This window comes from Sceloporus occidentalis, unplaced genomic scaffold (assembly GCF_023333645.1).
Source record: "Sceloporus occidentalis isolate IW3139 unplaced genomic scaffold, rSceOcc1.0.p SCAF_1, whole genome shotgun sequence".
Lineage (NCBI taxonomy): Eukaryota > Metazoa > Chordata > Lepidosauria > Squamata > Phrynosomatidae > Sceloporus > Sceloporus occidentalis.
In genome coordinates this window covers 236,752,889-236,770,306 of record NW_028316981.1, presented here as the reverse complement: position 1 = coordinate 236,770,306, position 17,418 = coordinate 236,752,889, and the positions used below count along the sequence as shown (strand labels likewise).

General features: G+C 44.9%; 1 protein-coding gene across 1 annotated transcript in view; it reads left to right on the top strand.

Moving 5' to 3' along the window:
* Positions 1–1,868: 1,868 nt before the first annotated feature.
* Positions 1,869–17,418, top strand: part of LOC149323645 (Krueppel-like factor 9) — a 29,835-nt gene continuing 14,285 nt past the window's right edge. The window contains exon 1 of the mRNA XM_089490554.1: positions 1,869–3,862. Within this exon, the coding sequence (XP_089346680.1) occupies positions 3,232–3,862 (631 nt within the window). The 5' untranslated portion in view covers positions 1,869–3,231. The remainder of the gene's footprint in view (positions 3,863–17,418) is intronic.

Sequence of the window (17,418 nt, the reverse complement as noted above, 5' to 3'; positions counted from 1 at the left end):
CAGGGTTCAATTCCTCCCTTGGCCATAAAACCTGTTGGGTGATCCTGGGCAAGCCACGTGTTTTGAGCCTGGGGGAAGGCTATGGCAAACCTCCTCTGAACAAATCTTGCCAAGAAAAAAGAGGTTGCCTTAGGGCCACCATAAGCATACATGACTTGAAAGCACACAACAATAACAAAGAACTTAACAGCCAGTGTCATGGAGTGTTTTGGGGGTTGGACTATGACTCAGGACAGGGGTAGGCAACCTGCGGCCCGTGGGCCGGATGCGGCCCGGCGAGGCCTTGGGACCGGCCCCAGGCCGGTCCTGCCACTGATTGCCACCAGGGCCTTTGGGGGGCAATTGTCTATAGAAGCCTCAGAAACATGCATTTATATTAACATTTTTTTTAAAAATCAGCAAATTTTTTCGCGTGTCCTCCATTTTTTAAAAAAAAGTGTCTTCCATTTGAAAATTTTGTCCTACATTTGTCCTGGTTTATTTATATATTTAATTTTTTTAAAAAAAAATATTTAATTATTTATTTTTTGGCTTCGGCCCCCCCAGTTGTCTGAGGGACAGCAACCTGGCCCCCAGCTCAAAAAGATTGCCTACTCCTGACTCAGGAGATCAGGGTTTGAATGCCTGCTCAGCCATGAAACCCACTGGATGACCTTGGGCAAGTCACATGCTCTCAGCCTCAGGGGAAGGAAATGGCAAGCCTCCTCTGAGCAAATCTTGCCAAGAAAAACCCATGATAGGTTTGCCTTAGGGTCACCATAGGTTGGAGACGAAGGCACACAACAACAAGAGAGAACTTGAGAGCCAACATGGTGATGTGGTTTTAGGGTTCGACTCTTGACTCTGGAGACCAGGTTTGGGATATAGTGAGCCAGTGGGTAAGACTTTGATCAAGTCACTCTCTCTCAGCCACAGAGGAAGGCAAAGGCAAAACCCCTCTTAAGAAAATTGCCAAGTAAACTCCATGATAGGTTTGCCTTAGGATTATCATAAGTTGGAAATGACTTGAAGGCACCCAACAACAACAAAGCACTTGACAGCCAACATGGTGTTGAAGTTTTAGGTCGGACTGTTGATTCTGGAGACCAGGGTTATAATCCCTGCTTGGCCATGGAAACCCACTGGGTGACCTTGGTCAAGTCACACTCTCTCGGCCTCTGAGGAAGGCAAAGGCAAACCCTCTCTGAACCAAAACTTGCCAAGTAAACCCCATGGTAGCTTCTCCATAAGTTGAGAAGAAGAAAAGGAAAATAATGTTTGCCCCCAAATCCGAAGGAGGCACTCAGCAACACCTTCCACTTGCTGTGTTCCAAAAATAAAACCCCAGTGCTTCCCAGACTCCATTCATTCCCCTCTCCTTCCCCATCCACCAAAGTTTACACACTTCACTCCCAGCAAAACAAGTCTCCCAGTCCCTGGGATTTTGGGGCGAAGTGAAAAACTGCCCGGAATGTTATTTTTGATTGGCGGAGCCGGTGCCAGTGACATCAGCCCCGCGACTTTCCATTGGCTGCTCGGTTGCTGGGACTCTCGGGGGCTTCTTAGGGAGCCACTTAACCCCCTCCTCTCCGCAAAGGCTCCTTGGGGCTCTGGGGGAGCGGAGGGTCAGGGGAGCCCTCCGCTTGAGAGAGGACCGGGGCTCTGCCTCCCGGGGGCGAGGAGGTGGCTGAGGATGCTCTGGGCTTCCTTTGGGGGGGTGCTCCTCCCAGAGTTTGTGCCATCGCCCTTTTAAGAGCCCCTCCCTCTGCCAGGCTCCCGGAGTAGCACGAGGCGTGGGGAGGGGAGCCTGGGATTGGCCGAGGTCTCCTCCTGTGGACACACCCCCTCTCCCTCTGCACCCCCCCCCCGCGTTCCAAGAGGGTCCTTCGGAGTGGAAGCAGGGAGGGAGGGAAGGTAAACAGAAGTGCATCACTTTGAGGGCTGCCCGGTTGCAAAGAGGAGGAAGGAAGGAGGAGGAAGGGGCCCCTCGTCGGGCGGCATGGGCTTCTGCCAAACCGGTCCAGAGCAAGACTGCGCCGACGGAGCACCCGCCAAGAAGGCAGCGGACGGAGGGGAGCCTCCGAGTGCCTCCTGACAGCACCAGCGCCACCAGCAGCAGCAGCAGCAGCCCTCTCCCCGGCCAGGAGCCCGGCACTGAACTCTGCTTCTGACACTGAGAGAAGGAGCAGGAAGAGGAGGCGTGGGATACAGCCCCCTCCAAAAGAACCCCACCCACATATCGCTCCACTTGGGTGACGAGGGGTCGGTCTCCTCTCCATAGACCTTCTTCCTTGCAGAAGGAGGAGGAGGAGGAGGAAGCTGCCTGGGAAACAACTCCCCCCCAAAACCCACCCACCTATTCCCCCCTACTTTGGTGACAAGGGGGTCTCCCCCTCACAGACCTTCCCCCTTGCAGAAGGAGGAGAAGGAAAAGAAGAAGGAATAGAAGGAGGAGAAGGAAGAAGAAGAAGAGGAGGAGGAGGAGGAGGCGTGGGAAACAACTCCCCTTAACCCACTTATTCCCCCTTTCCTGACCCCTCAGAGACGCTCCCTTCTGCAGCAGCACCTGGAGGAGAAGAAGGAGGAAGAAGAGGAGGAGGCGAAGGAGGCGTGGGAAACAGCCCCCACCGAACCCACCTATCCCCCCTTTTTTCCTGACCTGGGGGTCTCCCCTTTATAGACCTTCCCTTCTGCAGCAGCACCTGGAGGAGGAGGAGGAGGAGGAGGAGGAGGAAGCGTGGGAAGCAGCAACCCCTCCCCCACCCCCACCCCTCCAGCCACCAGCCCCCCTTTTGTGACAGCGGGGTCCTTTGCCTCCTTCCCCCTCTTGCTCCACCGGAAGAAGCAGAAGCAGCCGAAGCAGCAGGAGGCGGAGGAGGCTTGGTCGGCGGCGGCGGCGCCTCCTTGCTGCGGGGCTGCTTGCCCTCTCTCGCTGCTGCCTCTGGCCCTGGAGGGCTGTGGGGCTGAAGGGAGCCCTGGCGGAGGAGGAGAAGGCGGGCGAGGCCGAGGAGGTCAAAAGGTAGAGGCGTCTGGGTCTGCGCCTCCCCCTCCGCCTGCCTCCCTCCCTTAGGGCTGCCTTTGGGGAGGGGGGTCACGGGATGGTCGCGGTTATGTAAGAAGAAGAAGGAAGAAGAAGGAAGAAGAAGAAGAAGAGGAGGAAGGAGCCCCTCGCCCTTGGCAAGGAAGAGGGGGCGCATCGGCTCGGGGCTCTCCTCCCTCCTCGGGGAGGGTGGCTGCGGCGGGGGGAGGAGGATGTCCGCGGTCGCCTACATGGACTTCGTGGCCGCCCAGTGCCTGGTCTCCATCTCCAACCGGGCCTCGGTCCCTGCGGAGCTGAGCCAGGAGGAAGAGGAGGAGGAGGAGGAAGAGGAAGGGGAGAGCCTCCCGATGGCCGAGGAAGAGGCAGTGACCAAGGAGATGGGGGACCCCCGCGACGCCTGGAAGGACTACTGCACCCTGGTCACCATCGCCAAGAGCCTCCTGGAGCTCAACAAGTACCGGCCCCTGCCCTCCCGCTCCGTCTGCAGCGAGAGCCCCGACGACGAGGAGGAGGACGCCGCCTCCGAGAGCAGCACCACCAGCAGCAGCAGCAGCAGCGACGACGGAGGAGGAGGAGGAGGAAGCACCCCCGCCGCCGCCCCCGCCCCCGCCGACTCCAGCCCTTCTTCCCACAGCTCCGCAGGACCCGAACCCAGAGCCCCCAAGGAGCAAGGCAGGGAAGGGGCGGCCTCGGAGCCCAAGGCGGCGGTCTCCTCCTCCTCCTCCTCCTCCTCTTCCAAAGGGAAGCCCCCCACCGAGAAAAGACACAAGTGCCCCTACGGCGGCTGTGGGAAAGTCTACGGCAAGTCCTCCCACCTGAAAGCCCACTACAGAGTGCACACAGGTGAGCAGGGGCTGGGGCTGGGCTCCTGGTCCTGTCTGGGTTGCTTAGAGGATCGGGGAGAGCTAGCTTCAGAGGGAAAGGGGAAGCCTGGCTTCTGCGGCTGCTCCGCGCTCTCTTGCCATTCTTCTGGTTTTTTCCTAAGCATGTCCTCATTTGAACTCTTCTCTCTTTAAGGATGCTGCTGCTCTGTGCGCCTCCACTGGCTGGCCTCCTTGGCTGCATCCACACTGCAGAGAGCCTCTCTTTTGACACCACTTTCTCAGTGCCAACCTAGGTTATCTCTGCCCCCTCCAATCCCAATCCTCTTCCCCGCAAGCCTTCCCTGCCAAGCTAGTGGGTACATGTGGGTACAGGGTGTTACTGCAAATGGCACGTCACATTCAGGACTGGTGGGCGGCTGAGTGGGTGTTTCACTTGCTCCTGATGCTCCTGAATCTGGCGCATATATATATATATATATATATATATATATACACACAGACACACATTCCCCTCCACTCTCCTCCTCCCTCCCCCTCTCTCCATTGCTTATGCCTGAGGATGTGAGGATGTCAGACCAGCAGAGGAGCTGTTTGGTCCAAAAAAAATAAAGGGAAAGAAAAGTGCTTATGTGAAGCTTTTTAAAAAAAGGAATATGTGCGCATATTTTATTTTGTTTTATTGGAAAGAGACCACCGGCGCAAAGGAGGCTGGAGGTGATGCCCAGCTGCACAGTCTCATCGTGGCTCTTGCCAGGGCAAGCTTTGATATGGCTCTGGAAATCCTGGAAATCGTCCCACCCGTTTTATGTAACATGGCATGGCCCTGTCAACAGGCATTTTTGAAACATGAAGTTGAAGGCTTTCACGGCCAGCGTCCATAGTTTTCTGTGGGTTTTTTGGGCGATGTGGTTGTGTTCTAGAAGAGTTTCTTCCTGACGTTTCGCCAGCATCTGTGGCTGGCATCTTCAGAGAAAGATCCACAGATGCAGATGAAACATCAGGAACAAACTCTTCTAGAACGTGGCCACATAGCCCGAAAAACCTACAAAAAGCTAGGCAATGTTAAGGTCAATAAGTGCAGGGTGCAGTGAGCTAACCTTGTCATTTCCTTGTATTTGGCTTTTTTAGCTCAAGCACCCCCCCCCTTTTTTTTTTTAAAAAAAGAGGTGAACTTGGCTTATTAGCCTTCCTGGCACATCTTGGTTCCATCTTGGTTCGGCTGGGTGTGGCCAGGTTTCCGTTGGCCGGCGTGGATTGATGACGTCTTTTCCAAATTATCGTGAAGAAACACGTGGACGCTTGTAATGTCTAAGCGTGTTGTAACATAGACTCGGTTGGGGAGCAAAAAGGCAGAGAAGGCAGAGTCTTTATTTCATGTTGAACCTGTCAGTAGGGTGCAATTATAGGTGATTAGTGTAACCAGAGAACACCTATCCTTTCTTAAGGACTCTGTGTTTATTTAGTTCAGAGGAATATGGCGGATGTCTTCCTTTGAGCCATTGGAATTATGGAGAGCTACCGTATCTGTTGGGTTTAGAAGCTGCTGTTGAGTCAAAACTGATGTTTCCAAGGGTATGCTTGGTCATTCATGGTTCAAACCCCAATCCACTATATAAGGCTACCTTCTCTGCTACTGAGCACAGCTGGTAGTATGCTGCAGTCACAGCATGCGCATCACTAGCAGATGGCGATGCAATGCCTTGAAAGATAACAGATCGCTCCCATGTGGGCTTAGTTAAGGAGAGCATTTTTTGGAGAACCAAGCAATGGGTGAATACCACCTTTTCCAGCAAAGCGCGTCGTATCTGTTCATTGTGTATAAGGGTGTTGACAGTGTGATCTGTGATCAAGCATGAAATGGCATGTAAGGTACGATGACAACCTGTAGGACCATAGTGGCAGAACATGCTTTGTAACCGCAATATGGCTTTTTGGTGGTTATGAGATTATGTATTGATAGTCACATCACAAGAAAGCATGTCTCTGCATTTTGGTTGGAGATGGTCGGTCTTGGAGGTGGGTGTAACCTATGTCCATCTGGTGCTTGTCTTGGCAAAGTCTAGGGGGATAACTCAATAGGTTGGATGAAGGCTCCCTGCTGTTCTAGAGGTTGCATATATTTGGAGCTGATCTAATGTGATTGTCCATGCTGTATGAGTTTTCAAAAGGCTTTCCTTCTGTGAATATGGATTTTTCCCATAAATGCCCTTTATTTAAAAATGGGAGAAGGAGCAAAAGTAAAAGGTGGAATGTTTATCCATAACTCCTTTTATCCCTAAAATAGGACAGTTCCATGCCCTGATCTCGCCAATATGGATTATAGAGGATACAGCTGTTCGATGGAATATTAACTCAGTAATATGTGAAATGTATCTGCTGCAGCAATTCAGATTCTTGCAAACCATCTTGTTTTCAGATTTTAAGCAGTTGTTGGAGGTTGCTGAAGCTCTGTTTTAGGTATCCAGCTGGCACAGTGCTTTCAAATGAATGCACATGGAAGCCAACGTAGTGGGAGAAGGAGGAGGGAGAGGAGAAATTTGCATTGCTCAGTGTTAATATTTCTTGTGTGGATGATTTTTTTTAAAGTGGATTGAAAGAGGAGGAGTTTCATTAAGTAACCAGGAAAAGATAGTAGGCAAGCATCTGTGTACTGAAGTTCATCTCCCTCCAGGAGGGAGTGGCAGAACATGGATTCTGGCTGAACTCCCGCTGAAGTGTCTTTCTGGCCTAGTTCTCACTGCTCTGGAAGGAAACCCGGGAGTGAGTCCCAGTCCTGCTTTTTTCCTCACGGAACTGGCATCGTGAGCAGGGCAGGATGGAAGAGGAGCAGGAAAAGGAGTGTCGTGTGTCACTCTGCAGTGATTCCTGTGGTTAAAACACAGCACACAGGAAGGAAGACTGTGAACACCAACTCGTTTTCTTGGTACATTCACTTATGAAGCCACAGAAGTCATGTTTGCTTGCCTTAAATACCAAGCCAGCAGTTTTTTTTATGTGAGATTTGTTTCCTTTTATCACTGAAAAGTAAAAGAAGAGGGGGGAAAAGAAAGAAATCCAGATGCATAGTATGAAGCACAGTACTTAAAAGTAGTAGAAATACATTGATTTTCTCAAGGACTAATAGCCAAATCTTAATCTAAATTACATTTGGGGTGTGTCATTAGTCTCTTCAGAGGGAAAGAAGTTCTGTTTAGCTCTGGAACTATGCAAACATGAAGATGCTTCCAGTTAATCTGAAGAGCTGCAATATCAGAAAGACCATGGCATGTTCCCTCTTCCTGCCACTGGTTAATATTCTACTGATAAGAGCATCTGTTCTGTGTTGTAAGAAATATTGACCAAGGCCCTTTTGTATGTTAGTAATGTAAATTACTTGCATTATTCATTGGCCTATCATGCTTGTATATAAGCTCACTTATATTCTAGTTCAAATGATTTCTGAGCTCACAATTTTTTCCCACCAAGTTAGTTCAATGGTTAGTATCACTTTAGCAACTCTAGGCTAAATCCACATGTTAACCCCAACCAAAGTAGGCTAGCTGAATCAATAAGACTTTCATAAGTGTTGATTTACCATTGTCCCCTTGAATAGGCAGTCTAACTCAGGAGTGAGAACTGAGCAGCTCTCCAGTACTTGCTGGACTGCAACTGCTAGAATTCCTTACCACTGGCTATGCTATCTAGGATTGCTAGGGCTTGCAATCCAACATCAATCAAAGGGCCACCTGATTCCCACCCTTGGTCTGACTCTACCTGGGGCTGGCTATTTAGTTTAGCCCTTGTCTTTTACCAGTTGGAAAAGTGCTCTGCGTGACAATTAATAAACAGTACTTTGAGATTTTATTTAAAATAATTTTGAATGGTTATTTATAAAAAGTAATTTTATTACTGGATTTTTGCTTGCAGTGTTTATAAATGCCACACCTTGGCTAATGAATCCCCACATGCTCAAATAAGTGCTGGAGTATCTCCAAGTGTTGCGGGACTCCAGTTCCTATTAGCCTGATTCGGGCCAATTCAATATGACTTGTAGTGGAGCAGAGCAGCATCTGGAGAGCCACCATTACCCACGTGTTTTCTGGTATGAACCAGAATTACTATCATTTATAGCTGAAGTGGAGCAGAATGGTATGAAGGAGGCAGTCTTGTTTAGCCTGGCCCTATAGATGAAGACAGCAATGTCCAGAGCAAATGAGGCACTTGAACTCTACATACTAGTATAAACTACCCTGTCCAGATTGAAGATTCATGGCTCTTGCATTCCACAGCTATACACTGGCGTTTCCTGACTATATTCTTCTTGCATCAGACCTTGTTGTTGTCTTCAGTGCTTTTCCCTCTTCATTTTTCTTAAAGGACATCTCTTTTGCAATTTCCAACCTTTCAAGTTCCTTAAAACAGAGTCTGGACATCTTACTTGTTTGAACCACAACTCCCAGAATCACCCAGCCAGAGGGAGTTGAAGTAGAAAAAGTAATGATTCCAATAATAATAGGTCTTTTCTTCATCTGAAGTTGGTTTCTGGGCCATCAGTCTGATTTGCTATGCAGTCTTTCACAGCCACAGTGTATAGAAAATGTGTTTGCCCGTAGCTACTCCTTTGTCTTACATTTTTAATGCTTATCACATGCTCTCAAATTTTATTCTGAAGAACAGGGACAGCATTTCTGCTCTTGGCACCTGTGTTCAGCCTCCTACTCATTCTCCTTCTTATGTGAAATGTTCTTCAGTGAGCTCTGATTCATTATAATTGTTCAGATTTATGGGTGCATGGGCAGTACCCTTGGCACAAAGCTTCTGTACTTAAATCTTACCAGCTGTAGGACCAATTGCATCCTCAGATTTAGGACAGAACTGCCTCGTCCCAATGAATGGGTAGGATGGGTGCATGAAAGCTGATGCACAGTCTGTATGAACCCAAACACATGGCTGTGCTGGGGTAATTCTGCAACAACAGAGCCCAAATCATGAAAATCATGGTGAGGATGGAGGACAAAAAATGGAATAGTCTGTTAGCCTAATAAGTAGATTATTACAATAATCTGTCAAGCAAGCTTTCTCATCATTTAGGGGTCATTAGCCATTCACTAGGTACATCTGGGAGCCACTTTAGGGCCCAAACAGACAAGCCACTAACTATGGGCCTGAACAGACAGGCCAAAATAAAGCTGCTTCAGATCACTTTGGAGGGATGCTGTTTGAATGACACATGCAGCTTAAGAGGCCAAGAGCTACCCCAAAGCTGCGTTGCAGTCCTTAGGACTGGAGCGTGGCTTTGGTGCGGCTTCCAGCCTCTTAAGACACATGTATCATTTAAACAGCATACCTCCAAAGTGACCCGAAGCGGCTTTATTTTGGCCTGTCTGTTCGGGCCCATAGTTAGTGGTTTGAGCACTGGACTGCAGAAGGCCATTGTTATCCACAGAAACCCCTGGGTGATCTGGGGTGAGTTGCATTCTCTCAGCCTAAGAGGAAGGCAACAGCAAAGTCCTCTGAATAAGTCTTGAAAGAAAATCCTGTAAAAGGGTTGCCGTAAGTCAGAGTCAGCTTGAAGGCACCTAACAAGAGTATCTGGGAAGTAGGGATTTGATGGCTGCATGAGGCATTCTCCCCAACCCCCATATTTCTCTTACATTTTCTGTGTGAGTTCCCGGATTCTAGCACAAATGATAACAACTTAATAGCCCTGTGGTTCAAAATCATGCTGCCTTCCAAATGCCATTGGACTTTGAACTCCCTGCAACTCCAGGCAGCATAGCAAAGCCCAACAACATCTGGAGAGCTACATATTTCCCACTCCTATCCTAAGTCCACAGTGACAATTAACATTAAAGTGCTACAGTTGCAGGTGAAGACAAGATGGGAGTTATTCTGAGGACTTTAAAAGCAATCCATTGTGGAAGGATTCTCACAGTATATTGTGCTGTAGGGGAAGAAGCAAAATACATTGAAAAAGGAAGGCAAACAAAGTACATTTCTAGGTGGGCAGGCTATATACCACATTGGCAGCAAATAGCAGTGTCAGAGAGAGAGGATATTGCACAAGAGGTCTTAGAGGATACACGCAACCCACAGGCTGCATTTTACTAAGTGTTGAGCTATCCAGATGATCTGTATACAGTATTTGTATCTGTATACATATTTTAAAAATACCTTTCCTTCAAGTAAGACAGGAGTCCAGAAATGAGGTTGGGAACAAGCTCTTTGTTGTGGGTTTCCTGGCCCTTTGCACCCTTTTGACCTGTCTCCTAGAGCTGTGCTTTTCACATCACAGTCACCAGGACGGGGGGGCGGGGGCTTATATATGAATGTATAGCTAATGATCTTGTAAACAAAATAGCTGAGGTGACTGGTATGACAGTAAGAATTTACCTTTGGAAGAATTCTGTTACTTCTATACATGATGTCAGAGATACTTACACTCTATTTGACTCTACATATATCATGTATAACAGCTGACAGGATTGGATGTTCATCCAATGTCTGTTTAAAGACCTCTAAAGATGGAGAGTCTGCCCCACTCCAAGGCAGTGTATTCCACTTCTGAAGATCTCTTATCATCAGGACATCCTTCCTAATGTTTAGGTGAAATCTTTTTCCTTGCCCCTTCTTCTTCATCTGAAATAGGGAATTATCATGTTCTAATTTAAGAGGGAAAATGCATATTGGAATAATAAGAGTCATACTTCCTTATCAGCTTGTTCCTTTCATACCAAGATAGCAGAACTTGGGAAAGTCACTTTTTGGACCACAGCTACCAGAATACATGCCTACTGGGGGATTGTGGGCATTATAATCTCAAAAGTAACTTTCTCAAACTCAGAAAGACCGGTCATCTTAGTTGCCAGTAATTGAGAGTCTGAAAATGCCAGTACTGAGGACTCAGCAGTGAGTGTAAGGCTTGACTTTTAGCAAGAATGAGCAACAACCAATTTTCTTTGGAATGAGAAAGGCTACAACATTATTGGCTACAGCTTAATGGGCTCAGCCCACAGCAGGGTCCAGATCTAGACATAAATTGACTTGTCTACTGGCCAGTGACTGGTTGAGTTGTCTGTTGGCAGCTAGAAATTTATTTACTGTATTAGTTTTTAATTAGATTTATATCCCACTTTCCCCCCAAAATGGGATTCAAGGCAGCTTGGATCCATTCATCCAACCTGCCTGTTGGATAGCTCTGGAATCTCCTCAGGCAGAAGCAATTGTATGACTTCCCTGTGACCTGTGAATAAAGAAGAACCATCTGTCCCTAACCTGCTTGCTTATATCCAGATATCCCTTATAGACACATGATCTAATCTGTCCAAAGCTGGATCCAGCCACATGTCAAAACCACCCAAAATTGTGACAGTCAATATTAACACTTTGATACTACTAACAAAACAATCATCTGTAATACCAGCTTGGTCAGTGGTCAGAGATTTTGGGAACTGTCGTCCAAAACTTCTAAAAGGCCAAAGACTGAGAACTCTAGTGACCTATATCGAACCCCAGGTACTGGGGCAAGGGTGGGGAGGGATTACAACAGAATCCAACCAACTGTTAATGTTGTGGGGTAAGCAATTTATACAGGCCACAATAGGACCTGAATGAAGCCTTCACTTGTTCTTAAACCTGCCAGCTAACTAGGCTGCTGATGGCAGCCTGTCCTTCTTGCTCTGTAACAGAGTCCAGGAAAATCACATGGGCTTCTGGGGAAGATAACCCTCCCTGCAACCAGACTCTTGGAACATGGCAGCCATGATCTGCAAATCAGCATTCCTGGTAAGTCAGGAAATGCATTTAATGGATTATTCTTACAAGTTATACCTTAGCATAAAACACTGTCCAGGCAAGCAGTGTCCCTCTAGGGTTTTCATCTCCATCTCCCATCAGCCCTAGGTAGCCTAGCCAGTGATGAGGTATAACTAAGGAGAAAACTAATTCATCATCATCTGGAGGGCCAAAGGCTCTCCATTTCTGGCATAATTAAATATGTAATATTACTGTTTGTGTGTATGTATATGTTCACATGTATCTCTCTGGGCAAGAACATTCACCCCTGTGGCACGGTCTCATAAAGACCAAGATGACGATGGAATCCGGGTTAAGAAAGCCTCAATATATGGCCTTTCTCTTTTTCTCTTGCTTGAGAAGAGCCCACTCTGAACACCTGTGAAGATTTCATGGCTGTATTATATAAACTCTTATTGTTTAAAAATGTTGGGGCCAGCCAATGCCACTCTGCCCTTTCTAATCCAGGAAGGCAATCTGCAACATACTTACTCCAAACAAAGCATATCTATTTTCCCAGTTAGAAAAAAATGAAAAAGTGCACAAGTTTATATATTATGTAAAGTGGCAAAACAAAGGAGGAGGGGAACCACAATTTAAGATGTGAAGGCAAAATACATCATCCCAATTAAAAAAAACCTCTGTCCTGCATTCATTGTTTTAATACAGGGAATGCCAGGTGCCTTGCATAGATTATAAAATGCAGCAATAAAAATGCAGCAATAAAATATCCTGTACAGACAAGTAGATATTTTGCTCATGCTCCTTATCTGCAGTGGGATAATCTGGAGATCTCGCTTCCCACTCTTGCTGCTTGACTAGTGCACTGAGAACTGTTCTGCCATGCAGCAGTTCAAATTACCTTTGTTCCTTCCAAGTGAGAACAACTAATTTGCTGCTCATACCTACTGTGCATGGCACATTAGTGCAGGGAGCCTGATGCAGATATCCATTTGTGTCTCAGCACTGCCCAAAAGAAAACCAGCCATCACCTTCCACATTCTTGTTGATAGTGGATACCATTCCCATAGAAATTAAAGTTTACATATATTAGGCTTGGACAGGGCTAGTAAATTTACCTTTTTGGACTACAACTCCCAGAATACATCAGCCAGCATGGCAAGTTTGTCAGAGCTGTAGCCCAAAAAGCAATATTTCCAAGGTCTGATTTGAATCCATTTTCTTTCTTGCTAGCATCAGTATCATTGCAACTGTAGTGAATGTTTCTAGCAAGTTGCCAGCTGGCCACAAAGTATCCAGATGCTTGTGAACATCTGGATTCAGTGAGAGTGGAATCCTTAATTCTGAGATCAAGTCCATGGAATTGGGTTTTCAAACTCTGTTGGCTGGCCAGTAATCATCTGTTCAGAATAATCAGTGCTAGAAGAAAAATTAAAGGGTAGAAGAGCCAGTACCAACAGCCCAGAGAGATAAGAGCAACCATTCTGGAATAGGGAACACAGTCTAATCTGAACACATTCTTGATGCTGTTCACCTATCCATGGAGACTTAATAATAACATCTGGACAGTTCTGACACATCCCTGGCTTAAATAGACAGGTGTCCAGAGAACCAAGGATGATCTCGTGCTAATGCAAGCAGGGGGTATATGACTGGACAACACAAGAGCTCAGGACTCTTAAGCGCTTCTGGATGCAAGAGGAATGTCACAAATTCCAGAGGCTTTGGGAGACAAAGAAGCATGCATGGTATTTTGTATTGTTTTGCATTTATCCTTTGTGGGGATTGGATTTTCATGCTTGTGGACTCTGAGAGCATGCTTTGGGTTCATCTGTCCCCTATCCAGTATATCCCTTTATTTATGGAATGGGTACAGAGCCTCCACCTTCTTTGTCTTGTTTTTCAACTAGTTTCTCACATGCGGTATTTAAAGGTAGCTACAAACCAAAATATAAACAGTGTAAAAATGCACTGGCTCCATTTGATCTGGCATTTTATTTACAACAGTAGCCAGCCAGATAGGCCACAATTATATTCATGAAGGAAACTCTGCAGCCCTCCTAGTGCTCAGATAGACTGCTTCTCAATATGGTGGCTCCAATCAGCTAATATGGAGAATGAAAGCACATTCCACCTATGAGGGGAGTGGGCAAAATGGGGGTATTGCTTTCCCCTAATAAGAATTCTATCATCTGAATGAAATTTTCCTTCAATCTCCAAATTTCTAGCACTGCAGGGAATGAAAGACTCAAAATTGTTAATACCTAGACGTCTTATGTTTGCTGTGTGTACATGCATGCCCCTGGTAACTTTACCCACCCCTTTCTTTGAAGACCTAAACTGTATTTCTTCACGCTTAACTGAAGTTTTAACTTATTGCAGTTCTAGACATTTTGGGAAATTTTCTGATGTAGAATTACATTTGGGATAAAAGAATATTTTTTTGGGAGGGCCATGGCTTCATTTTGCTCCCCTGTAGCTACAACCCTGGAAAGCAATCTCATCAACAAATAGTGAGGGCTAATCTATCCCTAAACTATCTAATAGAGTGTCCTTCACCACATCCTGATATATAGTCATTTCTCTAAATTGGACAGGCAGAAGGGGGTTTTCCCCATTCCTTCCCATAAATCCTCCCAGCCCCCTTAAAATGCTATAAGAAGAGTTGCAGGACCTTGCAAAATAGGGTGAATACACAGCGGGGTACAGAAGAATCCCAGAAGTGACTGGGTAGACTTGTTAGAAAAAGAGTGAGCCTCACTTCTGGAGCAGGGAAGATTCTCTCTCTTTTATTCATATCAGTCATAATTTTTTAAATCATGTACTACTTAGTCATGTTTCCTCCTAAAATACAAAATTCCAAATGCATGCCTTTTCTTTCATAGCAGTCAGAAGAACCGTAGTCTAAATTACTATAGATGTCTATTAAAATCATAATTATGGCTGCTTTTTTTATTTTATGCTGTTTTATTTTCAATCCTTTTCCCTAATAACTCTTGCAGCTTGCAGCAGGAACGTGCTTGCAATATGTGTGCCTGGTTTTTCCCCTTCAGAAAGAAATGCAATCCTGAGCTCTGGAATTATTCTTTACAGTCATCCAGGGTTTCTTTTTTAAAGGAATAAAAAGTGCAAACTTCAAAGGTGAAATACTGTATGTGTGCACACAACTGCATATCTTGGATTCCTGGTGACCTCCAACTGTTTAGGCCTTACGGGTCCCATCAACACTAGCCAGCAAAAAGATTAGGGATGGTGGCGGTTGTAATACTAAACATCTGAAAGACACTAGGTTGTCTACGCCATCTAAAAGGGCTAAAACTTATAGAAAGCTCAACTGGATCAGCCTAATAGCCTATCTCTTCCAGCATCCCGTATCCCACAGGATGACCATAGGTAGGGTTACAATCTTCTCTCATTCTCCTCTGAATGGTGACTCTGGCTAGCCTTCAGAGGCACACTGACTCTTTGATACTCATATTCAGAATGTGCACATGTACTCCCTGTGATCCATTTTAGTTATTTGTGGTGGGTATAGGATATATTTTGTGACTTGGATATGAGTGAGTGCATTTCTCTGTTTCATGGCACTAGGAGCTCAACTTTCTCAGGAGTTGCTCCAGTTCTGTAAAACTTCCTCTTCAATGTCTCTAATTTATTTTATTTTATTTTATTTTATTTTATTTATTTATTTATTTATTATGCCACCTTTCTCCCAAAAAGGGACCCAAGGCAGCTCATGAGATAGAAACATTTTTTTCAAATCTTTACAGCAAAAATTTTAAAACAGTTAAAGTCATCTACGTAGGACAATATAAAATTAACATTTAAAACATGCAAAAAATTAAAACATAACACACCCCATATAAAACCACCCTGTCGTGATTATAACATTAAAAATGCTGCCAAAATAAACATGTTTTTTTTTCTTATTGGCAAAACTCTATTAGAGTTCAGAAACCTGTTAAAGACTTCTATTCTTGGAGATGGGGGGTATATACCAATGGTTGATGCTTTAGAATAGAAAATTAGGTGCTTTCAAAATTTGATATTCCTTCAATAGAAAGTATAAATGGTTGATTGTCAACCAGAATGAGATTAAAATAAGACTAGTAAGGAAAAATGAGGTGTGTTGGGTAAATCTGAGGCATGTACAAATGCAAAACATAAAAAACAGGGAACACACACACACACACACAAGTGATGTGTGGACTGAGCACACTGAGTGGTATCCAGCATTCATGGAAATGTGGTTCTTGGAAAAGAAAAAATGAGTGCAGGATGTATTTTATCCATTTAATATTAAAACATTTATATCCCACTCTGTATTATACAAGCTCAGTATACAATACAATTGGTTTAACTAACTTAAACGGTATGTATAAAAATAGAAATCACTTAAACAGACTAAAAGTATATGAAACAAATTTGACACTATTAAGATCTGTTTTATAAAAATGAAATCAATTAGGTCCCAAAAGCTTTAATAAAGAACAATACAGTCGGCCCTCTTTATCCATGGATTTTTTTATCTGTGGATTCAAGCATCCACAGCTTGAAAATATTTTTTTAAATAAAATTAAATAAATAAATTCCAAATAGCAAACCTTGACCTTTCCATTTTATATAAGGGACACCATTTTATTATGCCATTGTATTTAATGGGACTAAAGCAACCACGGATTTTGCTATCCATGGGGATCCTGGAACCAATCTCCTGCAGATAGCAAGCACCCATTGTATTTGTACTTGGAGGCAAAATGGCATCAGATGGGCCTTGGTAAGAAAAGGGTATTTACAATCAGGGTGCCACAGCCCAAAATGCCCTCTCTCACTTCCTCTCACAGAGTATTTTTTACTACTTTGAAGGTTTCAAGAAGAGACTATATTGGGCAAGTTAATAATTCAAAAGTATTAGAAATGTATGCATAGGGCATTTTCAAAATGGTCACTTTATGGAAGAAAGAGGTGGCCGTTAGCAGGTGATTTGGCTTTAAAACCAGTTTTCTGGTCTTTTCTCAAGCTATGAGCTATTGTAATAAAATAAATAACAATAAAAATAAAATAAAATAAATGTTCACTAATTCAGCTGTACTACACACATGCTGTTTGCTAGAGCAGACATTTATTTGTGCTGGTATTTTATTCTGCCTCCTTACATGACTTTAATGTACAAGTCTTCAGCATAAAGGTAGTGGAGCTATTAAAACCATTGCCAAGTAGGCTAGATTCAAGGCCGGCCAGGAAGTGCAGGATAGCAAAGTATAAGAGGAACAACTGATCTTCTTAGCCAGGAATTTACCTCAGCTCTCTGGAGTAATCTAGGCACATTTTTACTAATAGCTATGCTCAGTCTGTACAGGCAGTCATATTCTGGATAATACTCTACCCCTGAGGAACTTTTTATGGTTCATTTGGGGATCCTAATTGTCATTCATTTCCATTCAGAAGTTTAAACTATATTTATGTTTCCTTCTTGTCTTTTCTAGAGCTCTTAGTCAAAAGTGTTTGTTTCCTTGAAAAATACATAGCTTTTGTTAGTCCGTTATCTTCCTTTTACATTCCTTTTCTGCTTCCACATTGGTTCTGTTTTCTATCTGAAAAAGCTGAACTAGCAGTGCATCAGGAACCCTGTTTATCAGGTTCTTATGGGCACGGAAGGACTCTGCACACAAGTCATTCTATTTCCTTGGATTCCATTTCCATATGACTCTGTGTTGTTTACCTTAACGTTGTTACCAGCTTATGGCCACCCTAAGCTGACCTTATCACAGGGTTTTCTTGGCAAAGAGGGTTTGCCAGTGCCATCCTCTTGAGTCTGAGAGACTGTGACTTGCTCAAGGT